Raw genomic sequence first — 21,388 nt, 5'->3', positions numbered from 1 at the left:
GACCTGTCACCCGCCAGGGAGACAGGCGCTGCTCTGAGACCCCGAGGGAGGACCCAGAAGCCGCAGGCAGCACCCAGCCCCCGAGGCTGACGCTCAGCAGAAGCAAAGCCGGGGTCGGGACGGGAAAGGGGGCTCGACTGTGCGGCCAAGCCAAGCCACCCCCAGGAGAGCCCCGACGTCTGCCGTGTGGGCTTACTGTGGCGGGGTTGCCGGGGGAAGACTGACAGCACCCTCTATGACAAGTCGTGGGGGCTCCGGGACAGGAAGGGGATCACGTTCAGGGCGATGGGTCTGAGCTGGCCCTTCCGGGGCCCTGGGGCCCTGCTCCCCCACCCCAGAACCCTGGTGTCAGCGGTCAGCGCTGCCCTGCCCCACCCGGCTCCACCCCCACCCCACACAGGGCCCACAGGACCCGGTTCCTCTCTGGTCTCTTTCCCTCCACCTGCCCAGAACGCCTTGTGACTGGAGAGGGGGGTCTCGGGGGAGGGGGGCTGGGAACTGGGGGAGGGAGGGTGTGCGGTGGAGACTGGAGGACAGAAGCCACCTGTGGGGAGGGGGCGCTTCCGGGCAGGGGAGGGGGGACACCGGGAGGCAGGGACCTCAGCACGGCCACCTGAGTGCCACCTCCGTGCGACTGAAAGCAGAGGTCCTGCAGGGGGCACGGGGAGAGGCTCCCTGCTTCAGAAGCTCTCAGGTGGGGGCACCTGGCAGCCCCTGTGGACTAGAGCTTGGTGGCGGCGGGCTGGGCGGGACAGAGCAGTGGAGGGGACAGGAGCTGCCTTGGCCTGAGCCGCTGGGTGGGGCGGGGTCAATTCAGAAACAGGTGGGGCTCCGAGGGAGGACATGGGGTTCTGGCCGGACCCCCATTCCAGCTCAGTCTGTGCTTCTCACTAACAGACCCCCCCCAGCAGGTCCCCCCACCCCGGGTCTGGAAGCCGAGGGGGCCGCCTGCGGGCTGGCAGGGAGGGCGCCCACTCTCAGCCGGCCGGCCGGGGAGGCCCCATGGGGCGCGGGCCTGACGAAGGGTTCGGGGCGCCGTGGTGAGCGGAAGCTGGGGCGCCCTTGGGACCCGGCAGCCCCGCTCCAGGCCCCGCGTCGGCCAGGCCTGCGATTCCTTTGCTCGTGACTAAGGTTTTATTGGTCGCCGTTAGTCAGCAGTTAATAAGAAAAATAGTTTCTACGTGTCTGTTCCGCTGGCCGTCGCGTCAGTTTAATGGGGTTACGGGCCGCTGGGGACGCCCGCTGGGGCCGGCCGGGCCTGCTCAGTTCTTCTTCGCCTCCTGGTCTCCGTAGCTCGAGCCTTTCCCGATCTCCGTGACCCCGATGAGCCGGCGGACCCCGAAAGAAGCTTGAGGGGCGAGAGGGGCGAGAGGCTGCATCTGGGGTCCCACCCTCTGGCCCGGGCGCCCCAACAGACGGACGGGGATGGGGAGGGGCCGGGCGAGCTGTGGGCCCCGAGGGAGGCGGAGAGTGACCGGGTCCCGGGGCCCCTCCGAGCAGCCGGGGATCAGCTTCCCGTCCGCGGCCTCCACCGCCCTGAGCCTCTAGGCCAGAGCCCTCTTTGTGGGGGGCCCCACCCGCCCTGCCCCGCGGTACCTGCCCCCACGAAGCCCAGGAAGGCGAGGATGAGGAGGGGAGAGCCGCTGGCGAAGACGCCCAGCACGAAGCTGAACAGCGGGGACAGGAGCACCGTGGCCCAGAACAGGAAGTTGAGCAGCGTCCAGGGCCGCCGCGCCGGCCGGAACTGCTGCCCCGGGAAGGTGCCCGTCTGCTTGTAGGACTCCTGCAGTGCGTCCTGGGGGTACAGGGTGGGCGGGGGCTGTGACGGCCGCATGGGTGCCCACCCAGGCTGCCCCTTGGAGCCCAGCCCATCTGGGGCCACGGGCTGGCTGGCTCCCGTGTGCTGCCATAGTGGGTCCCCCGACCCAGTGTTTCTGGTTATCGGCTCATCTCAGCACAGTTTCACCTGTGTAAAACCACATGTGCAGGGAGGGACCTGGGTTCAAGCCCCTGGTCCCCACCTGTAGGGGAGGCTTCACAAGTGACAGAGCAGGGCTGCAGGTGTGTGAGTGTATGAGTGTGTGTGTGTGTGTGTGTGTGTGTGTGTGTGTGTGTGTGTGTGTGTGGTGTGTCTCATCCATTTCAATTTCTCTCTGCCTCTATCAAAAGAGAGAGAGAAGGGGAATCAGGCAGAGTGGTGCAGTGGGTTAAGCACAGGAGGCACGAAGCTCAAGGATCAGCATCAGGATCCCGGTTCGAGCCCCCGGATCCCCACCTGCAGGGGAAGTCGCTTCACAGGCGATGAAGCAGGTCTGCAGGTGTCTGTCTTTCTCTCCCCCTCTCTGTCTTCCCCTCCTCTCTCCATTTCTCTCTGTCCTATCCAACAACGATGACATCAATAACAATAACAATAATAACTACAACAACAATAAAAAACAAGGGCAACAAAAGGGAAAATAAATATTTTAAAAAATTAAAAGAGAGACAGAAGGAGAAACGAGAGAAGGAGGGAGGGAAGGAGGGAGGGAAGGAGGGAGGGAGGGAAGGAGGGAGGGAAGGAGGGAGACAGTGGGTTCACTGTGTAGACAGCAAGTCCCACAATAACCCTGGTGGGGATGAAAAAAATAATCAATAAACAGAGGCCAGCCAGTAACACACTGGTTGAGCACACATGATACCAAGCTCAAGGACCCACATTCCTGGCCTGGTCCCCACCTGCAAGGGGGACACTTCACAAGCGGTGATGGTCTGCATGTGTCTTTCTCTCTCCTTCTCTATCTCCCCCTCCTCTCTCAATTTCCCTCTGTCCTATCCAATAAAAAGTAGGAAAAAATTGGGGGGAAAAAGGCCAGCAAGAGTGGTGAATTTGTAGTGCAGGCACTGAGCCCCAGCAGTCACACTGGCGGCAAAGGAAACAAAGAGGGGCCGGGCAGTGGCACAACTGGTTAAGGACACGATGCTACTGGGAGTCAGGCGGCAGCGGGTTAAGCGCACATGGCACGAAGCTGCAAGGACCGGCGTAAGGATCCCGGTTCGAGCCCCCGGCTCCCCACCTGCGGAGGAGTCGCTTCCCAGGCGGTGAAGCAGGTCTGCGGGTGTCTGTCTTTCTCTCCCCCTCTCTGTCTTCCCCTCCTCTCTCCATTTCTCTCTGTCCTATCCAACAATGATGACATCAATAACAACAATAATAACTACAACAATAAAACAACAAGGGAGAAAATATTGGGACCAGGTGGTGGCTTAGCTGGTTGAGCGCACATGTTACAGAGCTCAAGGACCCAGGTTCGAGCCCCCGGTCCCCACCTGCAGAGGGAAAGCTTCGCAAGTGGTGAAGCAGGGCTGCAGGTGTCTCTCTTTCTCTCTCCCTCTCTCCCCTACCCTCTCGATTTCTGGCTGTCTCTAGCCAATAAATAAAGTTAATAAAAATATAAAAAATAAATAAAAAACACATACTACTAAGTGCAAGGATCTACACAAGGGCCCAGGTTCGAGTCCCTGCTCCCCACCTGTAGGGGGGAAGATCCACACTGGTGAAGCAGGGCTGCAGGTGAATCTCTGTCTTTCTCCTTCTCTGTCTCCCCTTCCTTCTCAATTTCTTTCTATCCTATCAAATAAAGAGAAGAAAGTAAAAAGGCCAGAGGGAGTGGTGGATTCCTTGCACAGGCACTGAGCCCCATCAATAACCCTGGTGGCTATAAAGAAAGAACAGAACAGACAGATAAAATAAATTTGCTTCTCTTGGGAATTCCAAACTGGTTCACCAAGAACCACTTAAGAAATAACAAGCCGGGAGTCGGCGGCGGCGCAGCGGGTTAAGCGCACGTGGCGCAAAGCGCAAGGACCGGCATAAGGGTCCCGGTTCGAGCCCCCGGCTCCCCGCCTGCAGAGGGGGGTTGCATCGCAATCGGTGAAGCAGGTCTGCAGGTGTCTGTCTGTCTCTCCTCCTCTACTCTCAATTTCTCTGTGTCCTCTCCAAAAGCAATGACAGCAGTGACAACAATAACAACAACAACAACAACAGCAATAAAAAAAATTTAAAAAACAAGGGCAACAAAAAGGGGAAAAAAATAGCTTCCAGATTAGTGGATTCGTAGTGCAAGCACCGAGCCCCCAATGATAACCCTGGAGGCAAAGAAAGAAAGAAAGAAAGAAAGAAAGAAAGAAAGACATGAAAGTAAGAACAAGCCGTGGGGCTGGGCGCATCGTTAAGTGCACACAGTGCTATGCAAGGACCCAGGTTCCTGTGGGTCCCGGCTCCCCACCTGCAGGGGGAGGGGGGACACTTCACAGGCGGTGAAGCAGCTCTGCAGGTGTCTGTCTTTCTCTCCCCCTCTCTGTCTTCCCCCTCTCAATTTCTGTCTTCCCTACCAAAAACAACAGCAACGGCAACAATAATAATAACCACGACAACAAGAGCAACAAAATGGGAAAAATAGCCTCCAGGAGCAGTGGATTCGTAGTGCTGGTACCGAGCCCCAGCAATAACCCTGGAGGCAAAAAAAAAGAGAGAGAGAGAGGAGAAATAACAAGTCACTTCCTCAGCTTGCCCACAGGAAGCTGAGGAGCCTCAGGCACAGGGTCCTGCACCCCACCTAGACGAGGAGTGTCTACAGGGAGCCACACCCACCGCACCCCGATCTAGCCGAGGTCGGCCGAGGGAAAGGAGACTAGCAGGACCTCTGGGTGGACACGCAGCCCCTCTGGAGAAGCCCGACTCCAGGGACGCCCAAAGACCCCCCCAGGGATGCCCAGATAACCCTCAGAGATGCCCAGGGACCCCCGGTGACACCCAGGGACCCCCAGTGATGCGCAGAGACCCTCAGGGATCTCCAGTGACACCCAGGGACCCCCAGTGATGCCCAGAGACCCCACAGTGATGCCCAGGGACCATCAGGGATCTCCAGTGACACCCAGGGCAGGGACCCCCCAGTGACACCCAGGGACCCACAGTAATGCCCAGGGACCCCCAGCGATGCCCAGGGACCTCCAGTGATGCCCAGGGACCCCCAGTGATGCCCAAAGAACCCCCAGAGATGCCTAGGGATGCCCAGAAATACCCAGGGACCCCCCAGGGACCCCCAATGATGCCCAGAGACCCCCAGTGATGCCCAGAGACCCCCATCAATGCCCAGGGACCCCCAGGGACCCCAGTGATGTCCAGGGACCCCCAGTGATGCCCAGAGACCCCCAGCGATGCCCAGGAACCCCCAGTGACGCCCAGTGACACTCAGAGACCGCCAGCAATGCCCAGGGACCCCCAGCGGCACCCTCACCTTCTCCTGGTACAGCCTGTGCAGCCACTGGGCAGCCTCCTTCTCCTCCAGCGGGATGTCCTCCAGAGGGAACCGCCTGTGGGGTGGGGCAGCGGAGTTGGGGCCGACCAGGACCAGACCAGACGGGTCACCCCCCTCCTGGGCGCCTGGCCAGGCTGCGGTGCCCACAGTGGCCACCAGGGGGCGCACAGCACACGGGGCACCCTGTCCTGGCGGGGGGCGGGGGGCAGAGAAGGGCCCTGCGGATAAAGGTCTGGGGGCAAGTGGGGTCCAGTCCTGGACAGGGGAAGCCCCCACCCTCAGGAAGAAATCCAGAACAGCACCCGCTTCCCTTCCTCTCAGAGCCCTGCACCCCGCGCTCAGCAGCCTCGCCGGCCGCCCAGGCCTCTGAGCCTCGTGTCACCGCGTGTCACCGCGTGTCACCGCAGGCTGGGACCCAGCCCTCTCCCCGGCAGCCTGAGGGGGGGCCGGTCTCCCACCAGCCTCCCCCACCCCACCGGCAGAGCCCACGCCCCAGGGGAGCCCCCAGACTCACCTCACACACATGTCGGCTTCGTATTTTTTCCCGTAGAGGATCCCCAGCAGGGACGGGTTCTTGTTCCCCCGGAAGTTCAGTGTGACGTCGTAGACAGCGGAGACTGGGGAGGGGCGGGGGGCCACACGTCAACCGTGCCTGTGCCTGCTCCCCCCACCGGCCCCGGAGAGCGGCATCTCACCTGCCCTCAGACCAACTCACCTGTCCCCTGCCCCTCACCTACCCCCCTGAACACCCCCCATGTCCCCTGAACCCCCACACTGTCTCCTGCCTTCACCTGTCCCCCATGACCCCTGTCCCCCATGTCCCCTGCCTCACCTGTCCCCTTGTCCCCTGCCCCCACCTGTCCCCCGTGTCCCCTGCCTCACCTGTCCCCCGTGTCCCCTGCCCCCACCTGTCCCCATGTGCCCTGCCCTCACCTGTCCCCCGTGTCCCCTGCCCCCACCTGTCCCCCATGTCCCCTGCCCCCACCTGTCCCCCATGTCCCCTGCCCCCACCTGTCCCCGTGTCCCCTGCCCTCACCTGTCCCCGTGTGCCCTGCCCCCACCTGTCCCCGTGTGCCCTGTCCTCACCTGTCCCCGTGTGCCCTGCCCCCACCTGTCCCCCGTGTCCCCTGCCCCCATCTGTCCCCCGTGTCCCCTGCCCCCATCTGTCCCCCGTGTGCCCTGCCCCCACCTGTCCCCCGTGTCCCCTGCCCTCACCTGTCCCCCGTGTCCCCTGCCCTCACCTGTCCCCCGCAGGCACTGCACAGCAGTGGTGAAGCCCTTGGTACGGGGCAGCAGGTGGTACTTAAGGGCGGGCAGCCCCTTGGTGGCAGCCACCTCCATGCTGACTCGGTGCTTCTTCTCCGTGAAGCGCGTCCCCTCGCAGTACAGCAGGAACTGGGGGGAGGGTCACCATGGGCGGCTCCCTCAGCCCACCCTGCGGCCAGCACGTGCTGGTCCACGGCCCGAGCGGACACATGAGACCCCCACAGGACAGCTGACTCCCCTCAGCTTCCAGAGGCGTGGGGGGCCACCCTGACCACTGGGAGGGGACACAGGTCAGAGGACGGGGCTGCTGAGAGCTCACAGCCCCACACACCCTGCTCAGCAGGGGCCTCCCTTGGTCTGGGTGCTTGGGCTGGGTGCTGGGTCCTGGGCTGGGTGCTAGGTGCTAGGTGCTAGGTCCTGGGTCCTGGGCTGGGTGCTGGGTCCTGGGCACTAGATACTGAGTGTAGGTTACTGGGCTGGGTGTTAGGTGCTGGGTGCTGGGTTAGGTGCTAAGTGTTAGGTCCAGGGTCCTGGGTGATAAGATGCTGGGTCCTGGGCTGGGTGCTGGGTGCTAGGTCCTGGGCAGGGTGCCGGGTTATAGTCCTGGGAGCTGGGGGCGGGGTGCCGGGTGCTGAAAGGTGCTGGTCTGGGGTTGCAGTGAGTGTTCAGTTCCTCAGCGCAGGGTGCCAGCCGGCCGGGCACACTCACCCACATGTGCTCAGGGTAGTCGGCCAGACGTCGCAGGCCCCGCACCACCGTGTCGCGGTCCTCCTCCCACTTGCGTTTGCAGAAGACGATCTCCAGGAAGTACCAGGTCCAGCCGATGAGGGGCACACAAAGCAGCTCCCGCTTGGCCAGCACCTTGGAGCTCTTTGGGGGCGGGGGCGGGGGCGGGGGCGGGGGCGGGCGGGGGTGAGCCGAGCCACCGCTGCCCGCTGCCCGCCGCCTGCCGCCCGGGGGAGGGACCCCCCTGCCGGCCCGGCCGCACCCGCTCACCCCCAGCACGCCGAAGCGCTCGCACATGGTCCAGCCACACAGGAAGTCGATCTCGAAGTTGTGATTGAGGATGATGACCACGTGCTCCTTGCCGAAGCGCCGCAGCGTGGCCTCGTCCGTGAAGAGGGTGCACTCCGTGCAAGACCACCACTCCAGCAGCATCACCAGCTCTGGGGGGTGGGCGGGTGGGGGTCAGCGCCTGCCAGGGACCCCGACCGCAGCCCAGGACACCTGGCCCAGCCCCCAGCAGAGCCGCCTCAGCCACCAGGACCCCGAGACCACGGCCCAGGACCCCCCAGACAACGCTGGGCCCAATTCCCCAGCCCACGGAGCCCCACCAGACCTCATTCCCCATTCTTGATCCTGAGTTCCCAGGCAGCCCAAGCACCCTGCTCTCAGACCCTCTGGACCCTGACACACCCAAACCCAACCCCAGAGACTACATGACTACACGACTCCTCCAGCCTTAGCCCCCTCCCCGGGCCCCAGGCCCCCAGCCCCCGGCCACTGGCCACAGCCCCCATAGCCCCCCGGCCCTAGCCCCCCAGCCACCCAGGCCCCAGCCCCCATGGCCCAGGCCCCCCAGCCCCGGCTCCCCAGCCCCCCCGGCCCCCAGCACCCCCAGGCCCCCAGCCCCCAGCCCCCCGGCCCCACGCACGGCTCCAGAGCGAGTAGGCCAGGCGGCAGTTAAGCCTGCGGTACAGCTGCTTGTGCAGCGGCCAGAGCGGCAGGGTGCAGAGCTGCAGCAGGTTGATGAGCAGCCCGCTGCCCACGAACACGAAGCCGATGAGCAGGTGCACCGCGAACTGCGTCTTCAGGAAGGCCAGCAGCCCCATGGCGCCTCAGGGCCGCGCGCAGGGCCCCGCGCTCAGCACCGCCGTCCTGGGGGCAGGGGGCAGGGGTCAGGCTGGGGGCAGAGGGGCAGAGGGGCAGGGGTCAGGCTGGGGGCAGAGAGGGGCAGGGGGCAGAGAAGGGCAGGGGGGAGGCTGGGGACAGAGAGGGGCAGGGGGCAGGCTGGGGGCAGAGAGGGGCAGGGGGCAGCCTGGGAACCTCGGCCTAGCAGGGCCCCACACTCAACACCTCATCGAGGGGGCAAGGAGGGACTCAGGGGCCAGGGGCCTAGTGGGGGGCAGCGCTGGGGGGTCAGGGAAGGGGGGACAGCAGCAGGGCCAGGGACCTGGGCTACGCAACAGGACAGAGCTCAGGAGTCAGGATGGTGGTTCAGGGGCCCAGGCAGAGTCTGAAGCCGGACAGCGGCCCGGGGAAGGGAGGAGGAGGCAGGCGGGGAGGCCACAGCTCCCATGGCCCAGGGACGCCTCCCGCGGCAGGGCACACGAGTGCCAACAGGCTCGAGGCTCGCACAGAGAGGAGGGCAAGGTGAGGGGCTGCAGCCCAAGTCTGAACCTTGTCAGGCCCTGGTTCTCTCTTTGAAGACCATAAGAGTGTGGGGGTAGCTCAGCAGGGAGCGTGGGGCTTGAGGCTTTGACGCCCCCCATCAAAGTGATGCCTGGGGCTCCTGTCTCCCTCCCACTCACTCTCCCTCCAGTGTCTCCCCCCCTCCTCTATCTCTCTTCCCCCTGTCTGTCCCTCTCCTCTTTCTCCCTCTTTCCCCCTCTCATTCCATCTCTCATTCCATCTCTGTTCTGCTTCCTCTCCCCCCAAGAAGCCCTCTCTCCATCTCGAATGCCAACATTGATCCTTTCCAGCTGAAGGTTCGTAAACAGCTTTTATTCGTATTTTTATTTTTCCCAGAGCCCCGCTCAGCCCTGGTCGATGTGCTGGGAGCAAACCAGGAGAGCCTTTCTGCATCACCACTGTGCCGCCTCCCCAGCCCCTCCCCTCCATTTTCTCTGGGAGACAGACCCTCGCTCAGAACTCGGTTCCCCAGCACCATTCCCCAAGCACGGGCTGATCTGGCACCGGCTATCCTCCCCGGCCCGCGGGCTCTGGTTTTCGGACGTGTGTCTGGCTCACATTCCGTGGGGTCTGTCCCGAGCAGTCTCGGACAGGGAGCACCGGGGGGGGGGGGGGGGGGACGATGCAGGCACCACGGGAGGACCAGGCCTTTGTGTGGGCCCACTGCCCTGCGGCCTGAACACGGCCGCTCACCCTACAAGTGACACACAGCCCCCGCACCTCTCCGCCGTCCTGTGCCCCAGCCCTCTCTCCCACTTGGTGACTGGCAAGCAGGTGACGCCCGCGGTCAAGCCCGTGGGCAGGCAGCACCAGTCTGGCACCTGCGGAGGGCGGGCAGTGGGGGGTGGTCGTGGGTGGGGGCCGGTGCTAGGCTGTGGTGGTCCCGGGGCACCGCCCCCCAGGCTCACCCAACAGCGGTGGGAGCCCCTCTGCCTGGCATACCCACAGCCTCAGCCGGAGCACAGAGCCATCCCCCGGCCCCAGGCTGGGAAGCGGGTCACGTCAAGCTGGCAAGGCGGGCTCCCTGGATGGCAGCCAGCACTGTCGTGCAGGGCTGTGACCATCCCCACGGGGCTGCCCTGGGCCCCCACGAGCCTGGACGGCCCACTCTTGGGGAATCTCTTTTTCAGACGGGATGAGAGGTAGGGAGCAGACAGAGGAGAAACACCCAGCACTACTCCACAGCCCGTGTGTCCTCTCAGGTGGGGCAGGGGCTCGAACCCTGGTCCTTGGGAGCGCCTTCTGTCCTTTCCTGGCCTTGCTGAGCTCTTTGTCTTCAGCCCCTCCCCACCCTGTCCCCTCAGCCACAGGAGAGGGTGTGGGGGTGTCACTGGACACCCCCGTGCACGCTCGCTGGGGCCCAGCATCCTGGGACAGACCCCACCGGGACTCGGCTGTGCCCACATCAGAAGGTGGCTGGACGCAGCTTTCTCCACCCCGCCCCCAGGGTGCACGGGGCAGGTGGGGCAGGAACCTGCCACCCCAGGGCTCCCTCCCTCCCCTGCACAGTCAGGGCCCCACTCCATCTGACACGTGGGTGGGGTGCCCTGCCCTCCCCACCATGGCTTCAGCCCAGGCCGGAGACCAGTGTGTCCTCTGGGGACCACTGTGCTGGGCAGCCACCCGCTTACCAGGTGCCCGGTCTCCGTGGGGGGAGAAACCTGAGAACCTGAGCTGAGCCGAGGTCGCCTGAAATAATAGGCTCAGAAGGTTCCAGAAGCCGGGTGTCAGCAGAGCTGGGTGCCGGGCGGGCGCAAGGAGGCTGCTCCCTGAGTCTGGTGCCCCACCCCCACCAGCCTGGGTCAGGGACAAAGCTCTGAACCCCATTCCGGACGGACACACAGGGGGTGCCTGGGGGCAGGACAGCCGGGGGCTCTGTCTCACCCAGTGGGAGGCTCCGCCCCCCAAGCTGGCTGCCACCCACCCAGCAGGACAGGAGCCAAGCCCGGCTGCGCCCACGGCCACACCTCACATCTGGGGGGGCAGCCCCGGCTTGGATGACGCCACCGGGACCGGCACCCGTGGTCACAGGCTGCCCTGAAGCAGAAGCTGAGGACACCTCCCGTCTGCAGCCCAGGGGCAGGGGAGAAGGGATGTGGAGCCAGCCCTCTGTGCCCCCTGCCCAGCCCGGGGTCTCTGTGGAGAGCTCGGGCAGACACAGATCCTCTGGAGGCCGTGGGCAGGGGCACAAGATCTGCAGAGGGGCCGGCCACACAGGTCGGGGGGCTCTCTGTTCTTGGGGACGTCACAGCCAAACCCCCCTTCTCTCTCACTCCCAAACAAGAAAAAACAACCCCACACACAGGCTACAGAGAACAGGACAGGCCAGAGCCCCAGCAATCATCCTGATGACAAAAAGAAATAAATGGGTGTGGGGTACTCTGCCATAGCGTCAAGCACAAGGACCCGGGTTCGAGCCCCCGCTCCCCACCTGCAGGGAGGATGAAATGGTGACACAGGTCTGCAGGTATCCCTCTCTGTCTCCCCCTCCTCTCAGCTTCTCTCTGTCCTGTCAAGTGAAGCAGAAGAAAAACGGCCACCAGGAGCCGTGGATTGGTCCCTCGGGCACAAGAGCCCAGAGTAAGAAAGTAAACTGGTGAGGGCGCCCTCCACAGCCCGTGGCGAGGCCCCCGGAACAGACGGGGTGGGGCGCGGCAGAGCCTGGAGTGTGAGGTGGCCCCAGAGCACCCCGAGGTGTGGGGTGGGGAGGCCCCGTGCACGCTCGGCCCGCACCGAGGACCCCAGAACCTTCCGGAAGCCGGAGGAGCGGAGCGGACCAAGCAGGGAAGCACATCCCGCCCTGGGGCCCCGGAAGGGAAGCCCCAGATCCACCCGCCGCACGCACCTGAGAGGCCGGTGCCACCCCAAGACTGGAAAAAGGCCTCCAGCACCCGTCTCCAGGTAAGGAAGGGGCCTGGGGGAGGGACAGCACCTGGGAGGGGGGCCACCAGGCGGCCGTGCCCGACGCTGAGCCCTGGGCCCCCACCATGCCTGCCATCACAGCCACTCGCTGCCAGGACCCCCAGAGCCCAGGCCGGGGTGTGGGGCCTCTTCCTGGGGGTCGACGGGGGGGGGGTGGCCTCAGTCCTGAGGGGAGGAGTGGCCACATTCCCGGCTGCCTGAGGACGGGCTGTGAAGGGCCTTGGGGGCCCCTGCGACAGCGGGAAGCTGCCGACGTTCCCGGGAGGGACCACTCCAGGTCGGAGGACAGGGCGGGACGGGGGCATCTGCTCTGGGGTCACTCCCACCCTGAAGCCAGGAACTTGGGGTGGGGGGCAGGGACGGGGGAGCCCACGTACCCCGTGTGTCTTCTGGGGCTGTGTGGCGGCCGGTGGCCCGGGCCCGGGGGTGTCTGCCTGTGTGGGGGGGAGGCAGGGGAGGTGGGTGCAGGGCCCAGCCTGGTGACTGCACAATCCTCTGTGACAAGCATCTGGGCTGGCGACACAGGGGACAGCAGGCACACCGCACGGCAGCCGAGACACAGACACACGTGTTCAGCAGCCGTGGGCATGATCTGTGACGACGAGAGGCCTGGCAGGAGGACCCACGTCCCCTCCACCGTGACACTGTCCCGAGGAGGCCAGGAGTTGTCACTCACGCCCGGCACAGGAAGGGACAAGGCGCAGGTCTGTGGTGGACAGCTGTGGAGGCCCAGTCGGCTGAACCTCTGAGGAGCCCAGGGGTCTGGAGGGCCCTGGAGGAAGGCAGAGCCGGGACAGAGCCGGGCCAAGCACAAAACACCAACGGCAGCATTGCAGACACAGGGCACGGGCCCCCAGCCGGGCCAGTACCTGCCCATCACAGAGCCGGGCCCCCCACCGCAGGCCCTCCCTCCACCCTCACACCGTCCCCACCACCCCAGCGGCCCCCACACCCTCTGGGCACTTCCAGAAGCTCGAGGAGCACAGAGCCGCCTGCAAAATCGTGACACAGAACTGAGCCCCCAGCTCACTCTCCCGCCTCAGCCCTCGCCCCAGACGGGGCGGTGCGTCCCCCAGGGCCAAGCACGGTGGACATCACAGGCTCCAGCCACACACCCCCAGTGACCACTCGTGGGGAAGGGCCTGGGCCGCCGGCCGAGGGCCTGAAACGGCTTCCCCCGTCCTTCCCGCCCCCACCCCAAGCGGGCAGCCCCTAACCGTGAAGGCAGCTTTTCCAGAGAAAACGGGGGGCCCTGGGGCTGCAGAGACACTGGGACCAGGGCCTGCCTGGCCACATTCAAAGTCATCCCAGGTGCCAAGTCCAGCACCACATGGGAGAGTTCACGGCACCGGGGGAAGCTCTGGTCGCGGACTAGCGCGGACTAGGCTCGTCTATCACAGAATGGCCCGGCATACGCTGGAGGCAGGAACTGAACCCCAGGTGTGGAAGCCCGGCGCTCCAGTGCGGGGGGGCCCTCCCCCTGCCCTCTGCCCAGACGGAGCCTGCTGGCTGGCTCCACAAAAGCAATTAAGTCAGGACTCTGGGGCCACCCGTCCGCAACCCTCGCTGGGCAGAGGCCCTCTCACCCCCCTTCTGCTTGGCCCCAAGGCACTGAAGGCCCAGGAGTCCTGCACAGGCCCCGACCCTGCCGGCTACGGAGCAGCCTCGGCGTGACCCTCCTGGCCACCCGCCCAGCCCCTCGGCCCCCAGCTTCCTCCTGACGAGCCCGGGAGCAGGGCCCGGCCACCTGTCCCCCTCAGGCTAGGGGGCAGCGGTCACTGCCGCCCGCAGAAGGCCTCACCTTCCCTCCTCGCCGGCTGCAGCTTAAGGGGCCCGAGGCCTGGTGGGGACAGGGACTCCGAGCCACAGGTCCCTCACGCCACCGCCCGGGGGTAGAAAGAACCATTGGCCGGGGCCCGGACAGCCCTCCCGCCTCCCGCCTGGCAGCGGCCACTCAACACGGCTGCCAAGTGGGTGAAACGTCAGGGCCCGGGGCCCCGCTCCAGCGTCCCCGAAGCCAGGTGGCCGGGCCCATGTGGGGACAGAGACGGGTCACAGGGACGCCCGGGAGCTGCACGGAGACGCCTTCGCTCCCTGCCCCCACGACGGCGGGAGACGGGTCAACCACGCGCTGTCCCCGGACCCCCGGACCCCGCTGCACCACCCCCCTGGCCCAGGTGTTAGGGTCCCAGCCCCAGGGAGGTGCCGCTCCAGAGTGGGATGAAGCTGGCGGCTGGTGGCGCCCCGCAGGCTGACCCCCTCCATCCCGAGTCAGCGGCGGCAGAGGGGCTCAGGCTGGGTCCCCACGCTCAGGACCCCTGAATGGTGGACACTGCGGGGCGTCCAGGAAGAGCCAAGCACGGCTGCACCCAACTGGGGACTTCGAGGAACCAGATGACACCCAGGAAAGTGTGTGAGCAAAGGGAGAGATGGGTCAGAGCTCACATGCCAGCGGCCAAGGGACAGCAGCAGAAGCCTCACCAGGCCCCAGCCCCCACAGACCCCAGCCCTCACCAGACACCATCCCCCCTCAGACCGACGTCCCCTCACCAGACCCCAGCCCCCTGCTGACCCCCGTCCCCTCACCAGGCCACATGCCCCCACAGACCCCAACCCTCACCAGACACCATCCCCCCTCAGACCCACATCCCCTCACCAGGCCCCATCCCTCCATAGAGGGCACCCCTCACCAGGCCCCAGCCCGCTGAGACCCCCGTCCCCTCACAAGGCCACATGCCCCCTGAGACCCCCGTCCCCTCACCAGACACCATCCCCCCTCAGACCCCCATCCCCTCACCAGGCCCCATCCCCCCTCAGACCCCCGTCCCCTCACCAGGCCCCATCCCCCCTCAGACCCCCGTCCCCTCACCAGGCCCCATCCCCCCTCAGACCCCCGTCCCCTCACCAGGCCCCATCCCCCCTCAGACCCCCGACACCTCACCAGGCCCCATCCCCCCTCAGACCCCTGTCCCCTCACCAGGCCCCATCCCTTCATAGACCCCTGTCCCCTCACCAGGCCCCAGCCCCCCATAGACCCCCACCCCTCACCAGGCCCCATCTCCTCTCAGACCCCCGTCTCCTCACCAGGCCCTAGCCCCCCTCAGACCCCCATCCCCTCACCAGGCCCCATCTCCTCTCAGACCCCTGTCCCCTCACCAGGCCCCAGCCCCCCTCAGACCCCCGTCCCATCACCAGGCCCCATCTCCTCTCAGACCCCCCACCCCCTCACCAGGCCCCAGCCCCCCATAGACCCCCACCCCCTCACCAGGCCCCAGCCCCCCTCAGACCCCTGTCCCCTCACCAGGCCCCATCCCCCCTCAGACCCCCGTTCCCTCACCAGGCCCCAGCCCCCATAGACCCCCACCCCCTCACCAGGCCCCATCCCCCCTCAGACCCCTGTCCCCTCACCAGGCCCCATCCCCCCTCAGACCCCCACCCCTCACCCCTCACCAGGCCCCATCTCCACAAGGGGCACAGCCGGGGACAGCAGACCCCATCCCTCTTCCAGCCTTTGCTGGGGGGGGGGGGGCAGCCAGCAGGACAAGGGCTCCGGGGAAGGGGGTAGGCTCAGGCTCTCAACCAAGACGGGGCGGCCGGGAGCCTGGGCGCCCTCAGGAAAACAGAGGCGAAACGTTCAGTGACGACGGCAGCTGAGCCGGGTCTGAGAGCTGGCTTAGCGGGCAGGGCACCGGCCTTGCCATGGCACACGCGGGTCCAAGCCCAGCACCGCGCAGGAGAACCAGGTCACTGGAGGGAAGTCTCCTGCCTGAGTGAAGGGCCGTGAGGGGGGAGATCAAGCCCAGCAGCAGCAGAGCACAAGTTCAAGCCTCAGTACCAGATATTCCCAGGTGGGCCCCCCCCCCCCCCTCTCTCTCTCTCTCTCGGCCGTGTGGTGCAGCACGGGTCAGACCTGCGCCCACAATCAGCCCCGCAGCTGCCAATGGCCCCTCTACCAGCAGGGGCCGGGGTCCTGTTTGGTGGGTGGTGCCTGCAAGGACTTGAGTTCAGGTCTGGGCTGTGCTGTTCCTGACACACACAGCCCAGTGTGGTCCCACGGTCACTCCTAAGTTGCCTCAAGCCTGCATCACGCCATCACACGGGGACAGCAGGAAGGGGTCCCAGGGGACAGCCAGCTTCACGAGTCCAGGTGGAATGGCTGCAGCCATGTTGGGGGGACAAGGGGGAGGTGGCTTGGCCGGGTCCTGGGGACGCATGTCCATGGCCGGCTGCCCTACTCGGCTTCCAGAGAGACCAGGCTGGGCGGAGGCAGGGAGGGCCGTTGGCTTGAGGCAGTGCCCGGCCTGCTCCTCAGAGTGTGGCCAGACAGGTGTGGTAAGGCCGAGTGGGACCAGGTGTGAACAGGTAGGACTTGTCACCCCCCCACACCCCAGGCTGCGTCTCCGAACCGCGTGATGCCCTCTGTCACCACAGGCTGACCGGCCTCCCAGGACACGGCGCCGTGATCACTCAGGTGCAATCTGTGGCAGCACCCAGGGAGGCTCCGCTCAGGCCCACACAGCACCCTTCACCCACCAGCAGAGTGCAGGGGTGGGACTAGGGCATAGGGAACCGCCAGCACAAGGAAGGGGTGTGAGGGAATGTGCTTGGGGGTTGGAGGGCACCTGGGTGAGCACTTTACACAAGGACCGGGTCGGAGCCCCTGCTCCCCACCTGCAGGAGGGAACTTCACGAGCAGTGAAGCAGGTGTCTATCTCCCGTCCCCTCCCCTCCCAACTTCTCTCTCTCCTATTAAGTATAACAGAAAGAGCGCACATGGCGCAGAGCGCAAGGACCGGCGTAAAGATCCTGGTTCGAGCCCCCGGCTCCCCACCTGCAGGGGAGTCGCTTCCCAGGCGGTGAAGCAGGTCTGCAGGTGTCTGTTTTTCTCTCCCCCTCTCTGTCTTCCCCTCCTCTCTCCATTTCTCTCTGTCCTATCCAACAATGACGACATCAACAACAATAATAATAAATACAACAATGGAAACAAGGGCAACACAAAGGAGTAAATAAATAAATAAATAAATAAGCATTAAAAAGTAGAACAGAGAGAAAAGCAAAAAAAAAAAAAAAAAAGTGCCAGCGGGAGCGGTGGATTGGTAGCACTGGCATCGAGCCCCAGTGACAACCCTGGAGGCAAAAAGTAAAATAAAAAGTTCTTGGCGAGGTCATTTTTCCTATTATTATTATTATTGTCAATGTTTTTTGGAAGTTCCAGGGAAGGAGCCCATGGCCTGTGTGTGGTCAGCTCTGTCCCCCAGCAGGCAACGCCCTTCACAGGGATGGGGGGGCGGCGGGGGGCTCTCAGGCCGTCCGTCCTTCTCTTCATCACCTCTACACCAAATCTGGGGCCAGGTCCTCGGTGGAATACCACTCTGTCATCAAAAAAGATGACAGAGTGTGGCTCAGGACAAAATGGATGGAACTGGAGGTGTGGACACTGAGAGAGACGAGACCTCTCTACCGGGCAGCGGGGCTCGAACATGGAGGCAGACGAGCCTGAGACAGAGGCCGGCGCCTGAAGTCTCGAGGAAGCTGGTGACGGGGACACGGGACCTGGTGGCCGCTGCCGAGGCTGAGACACAACGGGGGTGGGGGTGGGACCACCCCTGCGGCTGTGCCGCTCCGCTCCGAAGCCGTGTCACCACGTGAAGCACTGCCCAGCCCGCGTTAACACGGAGATGCGGAGAGACGGGCAGAGGGGCAGTGAAGGGCTGGGGGGGCGGACAGGGGCAGGGGACAGGATGGGTGTGGGGGTCTGGCTGAATGGGGGCAAGGAGCTGGATGGGGCAGGAGAGGCAGAACAGGGAGCAGGAGGCAGGATGGTGGCAGAAGGCTGGATGGGGAAACGGTGTTGGATTGGGGGACGGGGGTTTGATGGGGCAGGAGGCGGGATGGCGGCAGGGCATGGGGGGGTGAAGACAGTGGGCAGGAGGGCCGGGGAGGCTCCCTCATCCGCATCCTCATGCTCACAGAGGGGACGCTAATCAGATCAGGTGGGGAGAGTCCCGGCTGGGAGGAGGCCCCGGCGGCCAGTGTGTCGGGGCCTGGGCCCAACCTGTCTCTGGGGCGTCACCCGCCTGCCCTCTGGCCCTGGAATTAGGGGTCTAGGACCCCCAGGCCGCCGGCACCCCCACCCCGAGTCCAGCCTTGCTTCTGTCCCTCCCTGCAGGGGTGTGCTCTGGGTCACAGTTTTGAGACCAGCCCCGTGACAGTCCCTGTGACGGGACCACCGTTCCATGGCCCCCACCCGGGGGCACCCAGGCTCAGGACCTGGACTGAGGCAGGTGGCCCGAGCTCCCCTCCCAGGCCTGGCGCCCCCAAAAACAAACAACCCGGCAGATGAGGGCCCTGAGCCTCTGTGGAATAATCCAGAAGCCCAACGGGCAGCCCGGAGACCCTGAGTGTGGGGAAATGGCATTGTGCCCTGGTGGCGGCTGGTCCCCCAGATCTCACCTGCCCGGGAGCCCCCAGGACGCACGGAGCCGCCCACAAGCTCACCAGTAGAAGTAGTAGGTCAGGGCCCCAACCAGCAGGGCCGCGCACACGCCCGCAAAGAGGAAGGTCGAGGGGCTGGCCAGCATGGCGGCGGCCAGGGGGACGGAGCTGGGGGGACCGAGGCCTCGCCGACTGCCCACCGGCCAAGGGCCTGGGGGTGCGCTCGGCGAAGGGGCCCGGCTCCCGGGGACGGCTGCTCACGGCCCTGGGACACAGCCCGCGGGAGAGCAGAGGCCGGCCCCAGCTCGGCTCGCACCCGGGGCCCTAATCCCGTAAGCGGCTTTGGCAGGTCACGGGGCGGCCGGGTCAGCCCCGAGCCTGCCCTTGACCTCTGCCTCGACCCCACAGCCCAGACTGGCTCGCCCGAGGCCCCGGGGCCCTGGCCCATGCCTGCACCCCACAGCCTAGAGCCGCGACCGACCGTCTTGCCTGGCCTCAGCGAGAACAGGTCTCGGCGCGCAGATTGGGGAGGAGCTGTGTCCTCGACCTTCCCCCTCTCCCAGGTTATCTGTCTCCAGCCAACAGATAGATAAAATACTACAGGAGAAAAGGGGGTGTTCAGTGTCAGGGACCAGGACAAGCCTACCTGAGGCTCCAGAGGCCTCTGGCTAGAGCCCCATCACCACCTTGTGCCAGAGCTGAGCAGTGCCCTCTCCTCTCTCAGAAAAACAAGCAAGGGGCCCAGGAGGTGGGACAGTGACCGGAGCACTGGACTCTCGAGCTGAGGTCCCAGGTGTGATGCCCGGCACAGGCACTGAGTGGTGCTCTGGTTCTGCCTTCTCTCAAGCACCTCCTCTCTCTCTGTCTCTCTCTCTCTCTCTCTCTCTCTCTGTCTCTCCCTCTGTCTCATACACACACATTAATAAATAAAGCTGGGAGTCGGGCGGCGGCGCAGCGGGTGAAGCGCACGTGGTGCAAAGCACATGGACCGGCGTGAGGATCCCGGTTCGAGCCCCCGGCTCCCCACCTGCAGGGGAGTCGCTTCCCAGGCGGTGAGGCAGGTCTGCAGGTGTCTGTCTTTCTCTCCCCCCCTCTGTCTTCCTCTCCTCTCTCCATTTCTCTCTGTCGTATCCAACAACGAACAACGTCAACAATGGCAATAATAATAACCACAACAAGGCTACAACAACAAGGGCAACAAAAGGGGGAAAAAATGGCCTCCAGGAGCAGTAGATTCATGGTGCAGGCACTGAGCCCAGCAATAACCCTGGAGGAAAAAAAAATTTTTTTTTTTAATGAAAGGACCCATTCCACACTGCTGGTGGGAACAGAAGTTGATCCAACCCCTGTGGAAAACTGTGTCAGAACACCAGAAATGAATCTAGCCCATGGCCCCGCCACCTCTCCCCCGGGGGTTTATCCGAAGGAGACAAAGCGCCCACCGGAAGGTGCACCTGTGTTCACAGCCGCACGGCTGTACCGGCCAAACCTGGGAGCAACCTGCTTCCTTGACAGCAGGCAAGGGGATGAGGACATGGTCGCACAGGTGGGGGGCACGGCACCAGGTCGGCACAGACTCTCCTGCCTGAGGCTCCAAGGGCCCAGGTCTCATCCCCAGCACCACCTTCAGCCGGGGCTCAGCGGGGTCTGGCCTGTCTGCGTCGATCTCTCTCTCTCTCTCTCTCTCTCTCTCTCTCTTTGATAACTGAAGGCAGCATGTTAAGTGAGATCAGCCAGAGAGAGAAGCAGCAGCTGATCTCACTTGGAGGGAAACTTAACATGGACAGGAAGTGAGAACAGTGTGCAGAGAAGCAGAGGACTCTGGGAGAAGGGGAAGGGGCCCAGGCTGGCGGTGAGCGCGCCTCCCGGACTCCTGTCACGGGGCGTGAGGCTGTGCCACGTGCCAGCACCCGTCCTGTGAGCCCTCTCCTCCCAGAAACAGGCGACAGAAAGAAATGAACGAGTTCCTCCACTGCAGCCCGGGGGTGGAGCAGTGGAGGAACTCTGGACTCACAGGCAGGAGGTCCTGAGTTCGATCCCAGCCACCGATATCCTCTTCTCCCTCTCTCCCCCCCCTGCTCTGCCCTCCCTCCTATGTCAAGGCACAGAGCGAGTCTTGCAGAGCGGCAGGAAGAACATTTGTCTCTAGCGTCTGCAGAGGAGGCAGATTCCCGGAGCTCGCTCCAGGCGCCTCCACGCTCTCGCACGCCCGTCCCGTCCCGTCCCGAGCAGAAGGGCCGGCCTTACCTGCTGAGCCGCTCGTGGCTGCTGGGGACCGGCTGGGGACCTGCAGAGGGACTCCTCTTGGCTGCCCTCTGCCCCTAGACCACGAGCCCCCCGTGCTGTCTGCCCGCCGCCAACCACGAGGACAGAGTGGCCGTGGGGACTCCCGGGAGCCCAGGCCAGCAGCCCCCGTCCTCTGTCCACCCCCTGTCTCTGCCACAGGCCGCGTGCCCACGACTGCCCACCAGTCCTCGCTGCTCCTGCCGTGGGCCTCTCCCCGCCTGGCCCCGAGACCCACGGCCCCACCCCACCTGCACCCCCGCCGAGCTCAGCACCTCCGCTCGTCCTGCAGGGCCTCTGGCCTTCTGGGGACCGGGGCAGGCATCTGTCCCCATGCCCACGCCTCTGGCCACTGCTGCTGGGTCAGTCACCAGCCTCCTACCCACCCCCACTGCCCCCCAAGCCCAGCCCTCACCTGACCTGCCCACTGGAGGAGCGCCAAGCAGAGCCGCAGCCCGTGGGAGGGAGGCCCCCGCCCCACCTGTTTACCTGGATTTAGCTCAGCCGTGGGGACGGGGACCGCAGGGAGCCTGGACGCGCCATGTCAGGGGACCAGCCCTGCCAGAGGCTGCCCGCAGCCGCCTACCCCCGCTGCCGGGTGCCCTCCCCACTGAAGCCGGGTGTCCCCCTGCCCAGCTGCATCTTTGAGAGGGACCGGTGGTCCGGTCCCTGGGTTCTGGACTGGGCAGGAGCACAAGTGTCGGCCCCGGGGTGGCAGCGCCCCAGTGCCCTGCCCTCGGCCGGCTCGGAAGCCACAGAAGACCCAGCCCAGAGCC

The 21,388-nt window shown here is 65.0% G+C and overlaps 2 protein-coding genes and 1 long non-coding RNA gene across 8 annotated transcripts in view; 1 reads left to right on the top strand and 2 right to left on the bottom strand.

The window, feature by feature from the left end:
• Nucleotides 1–1,115: 1,115 nt before the first annotated feature.
• Nucleotides 1,116–21,388, bottom strand: part of AGPAT3 (1-acylglycerol-3-phosphate O-acyltransferase 3) — a 47,647-nt gene continuing 27,374 nt past the window's right edge. For 4 of the 6 annotated variants that reach the window (XM_060198772.1, XM_060198775.1, XM_060198774.1 and 1 more), the window contains exons 2-9: nt 8,215–8,438; nt 7,557–7,726; nt 7,269–7,430; nt 6,536–6,689; nt 5,809–5,911; nt 5,274–5,349; nt 1,597–1,795; nt 1,116–1,348 (exon numbers count right to left, since the gene is read on the bottom strand). In XM_060198772.1, the coding sequence (XP_060054755.1) occupies nt 1,263–1,348; nt 1,597–1,795; nt 5,274–5,349; nt 5,809–5,911; nt 6,536–6,689; nt 7,269–7,430; nt 7,557–7,726; nt 8,215–8,392 (1,128 nt within the window). In that variant the 5' untranslated portion in view covers nt 8,393–8,438 and the 3' untranslated portion in view covers nt 1,116–1,262. Of the gene's footprint in view, nt 1,349–1,596; nt 1,796–5,273; nt 5,350–5,808; nt 5,912–6,535; nt 6,690–7,268; nt 7,431–7,556; nt 7,727–8,214; nt 8,439–21,101; nt 21,255–21,388 lie in introns of those variants that run through there. The other 2 variants (XM_060198773.1, XM_060198776.1) reach the window with 2 other exon arrangements.
• Nucleotides 6,688–7,389, top strand: LOC132540509 (uncharacterized). Its single transcript, XR_009551719.1, has 3 exons — nt 6,688–6,934; nt 6,975–7,188; nt 7,251–7,389. It is a non-coding gene; the product is annotated as an uncharacterized LOC132540509 (long non-coding RNA).
• Nucleotides 8,399–14,332, bottom strand: LOC132540210 (uncharacterized). Its single transcript, XM_060196982.1, has 6 exons — nt 13,696–14,332; nt 12,272–12,328; nt 11,404–11,481; nt 10,945–11,166; nt 9,693–9,793; nt 8,399–8,438 (listed from the first exon to the last, which is right to left on the bottom strand). Exons 1-6 carry the CDS (start codon nt 13,798–13,800, stop codon nt 8,399–8,401), a joined length of 603 nt encoding a protein of 200 aa, XP_060052965.1. The 5' UTR covers nt 13,801–14,332.

This window comes from Erinaceus europaeus, chromosome 9 (genome assembly GCF_950295315.1).
Source record: "Erinaceus europaeus chromosome 9, mEriEur2.1, whole genome shotgun sequence".
Taxonomy (NCBI): Eukaryota; Metazoa; Chordata; class Mammalia; order Eulipotyphla; family Erinaceidae; genus Erinaceus; species Erinaceus europaeus.
The sequence above is the reverse complement of the archived record's forward strand: the minus strand, read 5'-3'. Positions and strand labels throughout refer to the sequence as shown.